Source organism: Zea mays, chromosome 3 (assembly GCF_902167145.1).
Source record: "Zea mays cultivar B73 chromosome 3, Zm-B73-REFERENCE-NAM-5.0, whole genome shotgun sequence".
In the NCBI taxonomy this organism is placed as follows: Eukaryota; Viridiplantae; Streptophyta; class Magnoliopsida; order Poales; family Poaceae; genus Zea; species Zea mays.
The window spans coordinates 202,842,397-202,853,819 of record NC_050098.1 but is presented as its reverse complement, the minus strand read 5'-3'; the positions used below and the strand labels follow the sequence as shown (position 1 = coordinate 202,853,819).

General features: G+C 47.3%; 1 protein-coding gene across 2 annotated transcripts; it reads right to left on the bottom strand.

Moving 5' to 3' along the window:
• Window positions 1-403: 403 nt before the first annotated feature.
• On the bottom strand, window positions 404-5,584 carry LOC100381712 (uncharacterized). 2 transcript variants are annotated; one of them, NR_156717.1, is made up of 6 exons: window positions 5,124-5,566; window positions 4,718-4,964; window positions 4,394-4,589; window positions 1,971-2,154; window positions 1,646-1,809; window positions 404-1,063 (listed from the first exon to the last, which is right to left on the bottom strand). NR_156717.1 is itself a non-coding variant. In NM_001361525.1 (6 exons), exons 1-6 carry the CDS (start codon window positions 5,409-5,411, stop codon window positions 461-463), a joined length of 1,674 nt encoding a protein of 557 aa, NP_001348454.1. In that variant the 5' UTR covers window positions 5,412-5,584; the 3' UTR covers window positions 404-460. The 2 variants fall into 2 exon arrangements, 1 of the variants encoding a protein (NP_001348454.1); NM_001361525.1 differs by having other exon boundaries at window positions 4,726-4,964; window positions 5,124-5,584.
• Window positions 5,585-11,423: the final 5,839 nt, after the last annotated feature.

The window sequence follows — 11,423 nt, the reverse complement described above, 5'->3', positions numbered from 1 at the left end:
CAATATCAGCTATTGAACCTGAGAACTACGCAAATCTGCAATAACCATGCACAGCCATTCTGGAAAGCATGGTCTGTGCCAGAACACCAAACATACATGAATCCAATGTCAAAAAAACTTACTGAAACTCTTAGCGCTTAGTAACCAGAGCGAATATACTAATTATGTTCCACTGATGAATTTCCGAGTGCAAAACACCAGTGCCAAAACTTAGGAACGCACCATTTTCACTGTCAAAACCAGATGGCTCTGGAAGCGATGACCGAGACCAGATCAAACACTTTTGAGCTGAGCATAAACATCTTCATGCTACTTCACTCACCGCATCAACAAGAAGCATGGATCCACATCAAGTTACAAGGGGGAAGGAAAGTCATACATGAAAAACAAAAGAACAAATGCTACCTTAAAACACAGTGCTCAATATCAGAGTGAGTGAATGAATGCTTTAAACATTTGGTTAATAATTCAATAAGGAGTACTTCGCACGCACTACAATCCTGCCTTTCTCGACACCCAACTTAGCACCTGTGATCAGCCAGTGGCCAGGTGCATCTTGTGGGCCCTTCAATGTTTCTGTCATGTCAATAATCTTCAGAAGTTTAGCATTATCACTCGAGGACGATGAAGATTCATCTGCTTTATGAATTGAAGAACTTGATGGGCTGTGGTCCCACACTGATCTTCTAATTGTGCACCCAGGAACCCTGGAGAACAAAAGTTTGAGGTGGAGAACACTCTTTGCACCAAAATCCCACACTCCCAACTGTGCACCTGTAACAATATAAACACCAGATAGGTCCGTAATATTTGTTTCAGTGTACTCTATGGGTGCTGTGCTAACATGAGCAAAGTTCTTCCACTTGATTGGCTCGAACCATCGGCTGTCTTGTTCTTCAGGGCCTTGCCATTTTGGAGGTCCAATGGTAATATGAGAGTCCCAATGAGGTAGGAATATTTTTGGTAATGAGACAAGGTGCTGCAAGTGAATAGCCAAACGATTCTGTTTAGCTCCTTCCAAGAGCAGTTTGAGGCCAACAACTGGTCGGCGCCCAACAGAGATCTGCACATGTCTTCTTCAGAGTTAGCATGTTCACAAAAAATTGATTGTCTTAAAAGTGTATCTTTTTATCAGTAAAATGCACTATAGGTACAAAATTTGTACCCCTGGTGCAATTTACACATTTTTGTTCTTCTGCATGCCTTGATCTTTAGAATTATATTTTTTTTTAAAAAAAAACTTGGCTTGCGAGGGTAAGACAACATCTGGGATCCCAGGTATTGCATTAAGAAGACCTTCTCTTGCAATTCTAGAAAACATCCGAACACATATCTCACCCATACACAACGGCGCCGTAGCCTATGTAAGAGTCGGTTCTTTTACCTGTGCTTTATTTTGGGACAAACGAGAGGACCTTTTTAACAGCAGTCTGACTCCCATGGGGAATCGAACTCAGAACTTAAGTGCTACCACCTAACCAACTCAGCTAGAGGCCCAACCTAGTAGAAAATTGTTTATGATGGTAATTGTGTTTCATACTTAGCTATAGCATTTCCTGACAACAATTAAAATAACATTTCTAGCGTAAAACTCCAAAAAGTAATCACTGTACTCATATGTTCAGATTTAAGGGGTAACCTTTACCTGTTCTGTGCTAATGAAGAGCTTTGGGCCCATTAAGCTAAACTGAAGCGATGGGCAGACAGGTTCCTTCCTATGGTGACTAGCAATACCTGGTGGAGCTGGAGCCCAAACTAGTGGGACTTGAAAATCTAAGAAATACTGTAATTCTTCAATTGGAGGTTTGTCTGTAAAACAGAACTTATCAAAACAGTATAATTGAAGAGAAATCACATCGTAAGTTAGCTTCCTCAGGGCATTATAAATATACTATATTCAATGTGGTGAATGAGTTCTTGAGTTGCATAACTGCATAGGACAAATGAAAGTAACCGAAAGCAGATCTTACAGGTCAAGTATAGCTCAACTGCACGAGCAAGGTGCTTCTTTCCTGGTACATCGTCAACAAGAGAGACAATTGAAAGAAAGGTCATGCCTATGACATCTGGTGCTGAGGCAACAGTTCCTTTCCAATCACTAAAACTTTGAACAAGATCACAACCACCCCTCCTTCTGAATATTACTGTAATATCCTGTAAAGGATAAAGCAACATCTAGTCAATGTTTACATATAAATGCTAGAACGGTGGGCAGTTCAGGTGCCAGGAGAGTGCATGTTCCATCTATAAGTGACTCTACAATGCACGCATTAAGACATCAGTTACAAAGACATACATGATGTAATTTTATGTGCCTCTGTCCTTACTGTTGTTACTGGTGAGTAGATTAACACGTGCTAGGAGGTCATGATGGTACTAGTTGGACAGGCTGGTTATGACTGGGAGAGTGGGAGTAGGTTCTCGTGGTAGCGCTCCAGCTCCAGCTTCACCCGCTCTAGCTTCTGCTCCTTTCGGATTGTTGTGTTACCCATCTGTTATAGCTTCACAAGCGGATTTCAGGCAATAACAGTCTCCTGGCTCCGTCTTTCGAAGAAGCAAACCTGCCTTAGTCCAGAGAAGACCACACACTTCTGGCAGCAGTGCAACACATGCCAGATCTGCAGTTGCCAACTTGACCTAAGAGGGGGCAGGCAATCCTGCTCGACCTTGCCCTGAGCGCCCTTGAGTAGAAGGCGAGGGAAGAGCAGACATCGAAAAGGGATGGTGTGGGTGGCAGTGAGAGTTGGTGCACGACAGAGATAGGTGCCACAGCCAGCGGAGAAGGGCAAGTAGAGAGGGCTCGGCCAATGCATGAATGCAGAGTGAATAAGGAGAGTAGGTATTTTGCTCCGTGAGTTCAGTCCAAACACAGTGAATCAATTTGCACAATTCACAGGTGGAGCTTGAGCAGCCAGCAGTGTTTGGTAGTGCTCCTCAGTTTCTAGTTGGAATGTTGGCTTAGGAGCACTATGAGGCTATCTCCAGCAGCTTACTCATCCTCATCTTCTATTTGAAACTACACAATGTAAACAGTGCAGTCTACAATGTTTTGCACGGGCGTATGCACAACCTGCTGACTATAGCCTGAAATGGCCCCTAATGTGCTTACATGCATATACTAGTATATTTCCTTACAGCAACTCCAATGCAGGGGGGGGGGGGCAGCATGGTTTGATTTTATACACTGGGGAATCAACTGCCGAAAACTCAAAACTGAGCCATGGTTTAGGTTTGAATAGAGGGCAATAAACAAATGGAACCAGCTGGCCAGAAGCACAGAACACAGGAAAACAGACCCTCAGAAGTCAAGCATAGAGCACTTTTCTCCATTTTTCTTTGACATGGTCCCACTAACCGATTTGTAGTTTAGAGCTGATTGCTTTTCATCAGCTTGTTGTTTCTAGCCAACACTAGGAATGCAGCATGCTCTTAGCAAGGTATCTACAGTTCATATAAGTTAAAGTCTACAATGCTAAGCAAGCTTCGACGAGTTGCAGAATTTACAAAGGCAGCTGCTTATGGTGCCCTTTGATACAGTCCATCGACCAATGCTCCTTCATATAGGAAATCAGATTACGCCTCCAGCAAGCTTTATAATTTACTCTTTGCAAATGTCCAAGTCCCTGATACTTACAGATGCATCTGGAAACCAAAATGTGTTCTGAGAATTAAATTCTTTGCCTTGCCTATGTTTGTGGACAGACTAAGTACAAGGACTATGCTCAGGCGAAGCAACTTTGATGTACAGCTAAATGTAAACTGCGTCATGTGCAGCACATCCATGGAGGAAGATATTGATCATCTCTTCTTTGCCTTTCCTTTTGCTACGCGGTGATGCAAAACCTCGAATACTCTCAACACACAGTTAGATTTACACTTGAACTTGCATGGGAGGCTTTTAGCAGTGAGACAACCTCACATTTGTGAGATTTCCATGGCAGCCTGCTGGGAGCTCTGGAAGCTCAGGAATGGATTTTTATGGAGATCATGCTAGTTCATAACCTCTGGACCATGAGATTCAAGGATTAGTCCATCCTCCAAATGCATCGAGTCAGAGAGGATCGTGACCCTTCTGTTTTCCAATGGCTAGTCTCTTGTGTAATCGAAGTTTTCTTTTCTTTTGTACATATGTTGTACTCTGTTTTTATTAAAAAAATGATGTGTTGTGGCGAACTCCCCCACAGTTTTCCAATAAAAAACTGATTGTGACTGTTTATTTACAGCAGCTAACACATTTTTTAGAGATGCATCAAGTGCTCATAAAAAGTAATCAATCATGCACAAACTATCCTTTGTAAACAAACAGTTGTATAACAATTCAGGCAAACCAAATAATGTAGCCAAAACACCTCTAGTGAACTTAGATAAAGAAAGCAGTAAGGAGTTTGCTAACCTTCTCGCTGTAATTGATAGGAGTTGCATTTGACTTGTTTTCCACATCTGAGAATCTTTCCCTCCCAATTTCCCTCACATAATTTTTGAACTCTAACCCTGACAATTGGGACGATGAATGCTGCTTAATGTATACTTCGTCCTTACCACCAACCGTAACAGAAATAATAATATGGGTACCGTAATTCTCAATAAAGCTGCAGACAAGTGAAACAAGACCTTCAGGCTTCAGATAATAGGGTGTGTAAAGTACTAGGCTAAGAGTTGTACAGAATGGGACTGATCAGAAATGGATCCTGATAACAGTATCAAATAAGAAGATTACCTACTGACCTAGCCAATGCTGATGGATCCCAAACATTTGGGATCGCGTGCTTAACGCTCTCAAGCAGCGTCAGTTCAGAACTCCTAATTTTCACTCGAAACAGAGGCAGAGAATAGCCATCAATCGCAAGGGCCTTCGTAGCCGCAGCATCATTCTTCCATGAACCGGTGAAGCTGAACAGAGAGTTGAAGGAACCCAGCGGTACTGTCTCGGACAAGCATGACTTCCTGTTGAAATACTCAGCCATCTGTCAACAAGGGCACCAGAGTCACATAACACGAAGTAAACGGCCGCGGAGCATAGGATATCGACTAGGATTCGCATCACAAGTGCAGAGCAAACAGAACAGAACGCGGCACACCATCGGATGGGAAGTTTCCAGTCGGGACGAAGCAACCGAGCTCACCTTATCGAAGCTGCAGACAAAGGGCCCATCCGCTGCGGCAGAGCTTGGGCCAGAGGGGAAGGGGCGGATGCGCTCGGGGTCTCTGCGGCACTGCTCGACCTCGACATCGGGGGGCACGCTCGGGAGGACGCCGCCGTCGGGGAGCGGGAGGTCCCGCGCACGGTCCTCCTCGAGCGCGACGAGCCTTCCACCTCCCTTGCAGTAGAGCAGCCGGTGGTCTCCAGCTGCGTCGAGGCCGCGCCCCACCGCCTGTAGCGCCGCCTCCAGGGCGGACCCCGTGAGACTCATGGCTGATGGGGCCCACCCCCACTCCGCTCCCCTCTTCCTCCTCCGCCTCGGGATTCGCGCCGACTAGGAGAGGGGAAGACCGGCAGGAGGTCGGGAGCTGTCGCGACGGAAGCTTCTGACCGCCGCTGTTGCTGTTGATCGAGGGGAGAAGAGAGATAGAGAGAGAGAGAGAGAGTAGGGGACACGGTTTCTGGGGACAACTGGAGGAGGGGAAGGCGACCTCGATGCTGAGCTGAGGTGGTTGGGTTTGACTGGCTTTTCTTTTTCTACATTTATTCATTTCTCTTCTTAATTTCGTGGTGCGATTAGTTTTATGTAAGGGACATCTTGCTCGGCGATTTGCTGTTGTTAATGACTTTCAACGTTGTCATGCTTAGCCACATATTTCAAAGCACGCTTTCAATGTTGTCATGCTGTGTATGTTTGAAAGGTGGCTTGTTCTCTCTTGATGGAATGCATGGTTTTGAATAGTAGGTTGACTTTGTTTCGGTATCTGGTGGAATATCTCACGCATTGTAAGATTTTCAAAAGGAGAGACTAATAATAAAAGAAAAGAAAAAATATCGTGTGGCACTTGTCGAGTAATTCTAGAAATTTAATGTTACAGTGTACATATACGGTGGTCATTCAATAAAAAAACTAAATAGTGATCAATTCATCTTTCTTTAATTGACTCTATGTAAAAAAATAGAATATCGTTGTCGAGGATTATTTCGACACTCAATTTACGGGATACATTACAAGACCCAGAACTAATAGTAAATATGCAAGGAGACATGAGAATTTAGAGAGGTTCCATGTATATTTGATTTATATATTTGATTTGGTCGAGACCTTGATTTAACGTATGCAAACCTCACTAAATACTAGACCTAAACCTAGAGCAAGCAGTATAAGTAGTGGTCTAACTAACATAGGAAATCCACAAAGTACATATACTAATAACCGAGTGATTCTTTAAGCACTTAGATATCTAGTGCTAATATGAATGAGTCTTAACTCACTAAATATGTTCCTCAAACCCCACACCTCTCAAATGACTAGCAAAGGGGTATATATAGCTGAGAGTCGCCTTAAGGGGTGAATAGCCGAAACCTGAAAATTATAAACTTTGAACACAAAATTTTCCCGATGTTAGGGTTAGAACGAATATTAATGAAATCGGAGTGCAGTAGATAAGTTCTTGCTATGAGTTGCTTAATCAATGCGGATAATTTTGGGACCCAACTTAAAATAATTACAAGCAAGAGAACTAGAGAGAGGGAGAGGAAGAATCAAATCGCCAAGAGTGATCAACACAAAGTTACAGCGATTTGTTTCCCGAGGTTCAACTCCAAAGAGTTTACATCCCCATTGAGGAGTCCACTAAGGACAAGTTTCTTTCAACTATTTCCCTCTCTCAAATGGTCACAGAGATCGGTTGAGCTTGCTTCACTATCACAGTGACACTAAGTCCCGCAAGGATTTCTATACAAAGTATTGAGAGTCTCTTGTCTCGCTTTACAATCAAGAGAATGAGAATGCGAGTGAGAATGCAAAAGCTCAAATCAAGAACACAAGAGGTTGCAACACTCAATAGCACAAGGGCTAAGTCTCTAATCTCTCAAATCGATCGAATGCGAGCTTGTGTGACTTTGGAGGTGTAGGAGTTATTGCACTTGATGTGTATCACTTTGGTGTAGCTCTTGTGTATTCAATGTGCTGGATAGGGGATATTTATAGCCCCCAACAACCAAAATGGTCGTTGGTGAAAAGTTGGAAAATCTACATAGTCGGGTGGTGCACGGGACCGTGAACAGTACATATCTAGTGCGCCACTGAATAGTGAACAGTGGCACTGGCAAATGACCGTTCTGAATTTGCAGGTAGCCGTTGGTCCCTTGTCATATGGTCCGGTGCGGCATCGAACTTTCTGGTGATCCATTCTCCAAAAACCCCGAAGATGGCATGTTCGCTATAATTCACACCGGACAGTCCGGTGCGCTACCGGATAGTCCGGTGAGCCCCTGGTGTATTGGCTTGTATCTGATGGCAAACTTTATTTAGTAGATTTTACTAAAGAAAATAACGATCTAGATACATGTTTACTTGCTAAGACCAACATGGGCTAGCTTTGGCATCGCCGTCTAGCACATGTTGCAATGAAGAACCTTCATAAACTTCTAAAGGGAGAACATGTGTTAGGACTAATTGATGTCTATTTTGAGAAAGACAGACCTTGTGCAGCATGTCAAGCGGGAAAATAGGTGGGAACAAGTCATTCAAGCAAGAATGTGATCATGACATCAAAACCATTGGAGCTTCTCCACATGGATCTCTTTGGGCCCATTGCTTACCTTAGCATTGATAGAAGTAAGTATGGTCTAGTAATTGCTGATGACTATTCCTGCTTCACTTGGGTATTCTTTTTACAGGATAAATCTGAAACCCAAGAAATTCTGAAGCTCTTCCTAAGATGGGCTCAAAATGAGTTTGAGCTAAAAGTAAAGAAGATAAGAAGCGATAATGGATTTGAGTTCAAAAATCTTCAAGTGGAGGAATATCTTGAGGAGGGAGGCATCAAGCATGAGTTCTTCGCTCCCTACACACCACAACAAAATGGTGTAGTGGAGAGGAAGAACAGGACGCTCATTGACATGGCAAGGACGATGTTGGGAGAATAGAAGACGCCGGAACAGTTTTGGTTGGAAGCCGTAAATATGTCTTGCCATGCCATAAACCGTCTCTATCTTCATCGCCTCCTCAAGAAGACAACATATGAGCTACTCACTGGTAACAAACCCAATGTTTCTTAGTTTCGTGTATTTGGAAGCATATGCTACATCTTGGTAAAGAAAGGTAGGCATTCAAAGTTTGCTCCCAAAGCTATTGAAGGGTTTTTACTTGGTTATGACTCAAATACTGTGGGGGATAGATATCCCCGGGCCCACTGGAAGGATAAAAGACCTCACGAAAGGCCTGAGGGCCCAATAATTCGTAAGATCATCCCTTCGTGGGTCTGGGGAAGAACGACCAGTGAAGCAGATCGACACAAGGTCGGATCGGTGCGAGCCTAGACGGCCTAACAACGACGAGCAAGTAACCACAGCAGAGACCCGACTTTCCCGCGCTGGAGCCCCGTACAACGGAACCAAGCGAGGATGAGTCGGCAGAACTATAGAAAGATAGACTCAATTAGTTCACTATCTCTTAGGTGCGCATTGCTATCATATCCGCATGTATTGCCTCACGGTCGAATATATAAGGCCTAGGGGGCACCCCTTCAGAACGATCGATCTCACTACTCAGCCATCCACCCCAACTCTCTACGTTCTAGCGTTAGAGAGCTCCCTTGTAATCCACCACATAAAGCATTCTCACCAGGACGTAGGGTGTTACGCATCTCAAAGCGGCCTGAACCTGTAAACACTGTCCATTGTTCCTCGTGCATCCGGCACGAACCATTTAGCTACAGTCGGCGATACCGTCCTACTCCTAAAAACACCTTGAGGGGCAACCCCGGGTGTGCGGTCCGACCCAAAACACCGACAGCTGGCGCGCCAGGTAGGGGGTGTGTCGCCGATCTAAGCTAGCTCAATGGTCGTCACCTTCCACCGCAAGATCACCCTCCGCCCCGGATCTGTGTTCTGCTTTGGAACTATCTCATCCATAGCAGATGAAGAAGGAACTCTACATCGCATCGCAGATCCGCCAAGGAAGAAGTCTCCTCCAACAAACTCCGAGAATATCGGAGTAAGGCAGGAAAAAGCGCAACTTCCAGTGCTCCGAAAAAAGATCGCCTTCAGCAAGCCAGGGGCCGAGGGCCCGCTGACCCGGAGAACTCCACTGTCTACTTCCCCGACGAAAGAATGGACACAAATCGCAAGGAAGAAAGAAACAAATAAAACTGAGAGGAAGCAAGTTGTTCTTTCCGTGCCTCCGTCCTCAAAGGAGAACGGAAAGAAGATCGCCACGACAGCCGCACCATTCTACCCCGACGTCCTCTTCATCGGGAGAGTGGAGTCGCCCCCCGTCTCCGACGACGAGCCGACCACGCCCGGAGAAGAACCACCTCAGCGGGAATCCCGCCGACGGAGGAACCGGCGCCAAAATATCCGGCGACATCACGAGGCCGGAGAGCGGGACCCAGAGCAGCCTGTCTCGCGAGACGAGGTCTTAGAGATAGGAGAAACTCTGGAGGAACGCGTCTTCAGAGAACGAAGGAATTCCCGACGGCGTGATCGCCGACGAGCTCAGGAACAAGCCGAGCAGGAGGCAAGGCAACGTCGGGAAAATCCACTCTTCGGGCGCAACCTGAACCCCGACTTCGCCCGAGCCATGAACACGCCGAGTGAAGTCGGAGGGATACTAGCTCGGATAGCTGATGGACTCCCTCGGACTCCCGACGCCGAGGGCTATCGACGACTGTTCACCCAAGCAGCCAACCATCTTCTACCTCTCGCTCACCCGCCGAACGACCTACGACACGCCATCAACAGCCGCCGGGACGCGCGAAGTTGCATCAATGCTTCGCGTGAACGACGACATGAGAACGAGATCCGCCGCCGGGAGGAGTACGACAGGGATCATGGCATCCCCGCTCGGAGTCAGGCCACCAGAACTGAGTCGGCAACGGCCTCGACTGGCGGTACTGCCCGGGGACGGTCGAGGAACCACAACAACTACTCCCCTCCCCGGGACAGACATCATCCCCGACGACAAGAAGACACGTGTGGAGTGTCTGCCCTTACTCCACGCCTTAGGGCCATTCAATGGCCCCCTAACTTCAAGGTATCCAATGTCGACAAATATGAACCTAAGCAGGATCCAGGAAGCTGGCTGGCCGTCTACACCACCGCTGCTCAAGCTGCCGAAGCGTCCGAGGACGTAATGACCGCATACTTACCCATTGTCCTCGGGCAAGACGCGCTACAATGGCTGCGACATCTACCCCGACACTGCATCGACGACTGGAGCGACTTCAGTCGACGCTTCACCACCAACTTTCAGTCCCTCTCCGACAAACCAGCGCAACCATGGGACCTCAAATCCATCAAGCGCCGGGGGGACGAAACTCTCTAGTCGTACCTCAAAAGGTTCTAGACCATGAGAAACCGTATCCCCGAGGTCACGGAGGCGGCCGTGATCGAGGACTTCTACAGAGGATCCAACGACTCGGCCTTCGTCCGAGCCATATTGCAGAAGGCGCCGACTACCTCCGAGCAACTGTTCCGAGAAGCCGACCTATACATCACCGCCGACGAGCGAGCTCAGGACCTCATCGGGGGAGCGAAGCCCGCACCGGCAGCACCACGACGCGACACGAACCAGCAACCCGACAAACGCTGGGAGAAGAGGCCTCGCGAAGAAGTGCACACCGCCGGACCACCCGCCTCTCGCGCTAGAGGAGGACCTCGCGGAGGCGAACGCACACTGGACGACATCCTCGATGCCCAATGCCCATACCACAAGGACATACGCCACACCCTTCGGAACTGCAGAGACTTCAAGCACTCCGTCGGACACGGCCGGCCCTTCCAACCTCTACCTCCTCCTCCACCGCGGGGAGGACCAGGAGAACCGCGACAACCCCAGCAGCAGGAGGAGGGAGGAGGTGGAGCCTTCCCGCGCGTTGACAGAGAGGTCAATGTCATCTTCGGCGGACACGGGTCGCAGGAGAACAGAAGACAACAAAAGCTCAACGATTGCCAGATATTGGTGGCGACCACCGGTCCTCCCGCTCCGTACCGATGGTCAGAGCACCCGATCACCTTCACTCGGGCAGATCAATGGCTCAACTTCAACCACCCAGGCAAATACCCGCTCCTCGTCGATCCGGTGATCCGAGAGAGCAGGGTGAAGAAGGTATTAGTGGACGGGGGGAGCAGCATCAACGTCACCTTCCCCCGGACACTCCAAGGCTTGGGAGTTCACCTCAAAGAGCTCCACGAGTCAGACACTCCTTTCTTCGGCATCGTGCCGACTGAAGGAGAATACCCGCTGGGCCACATCTACATGCCCGTCACCTTCGGA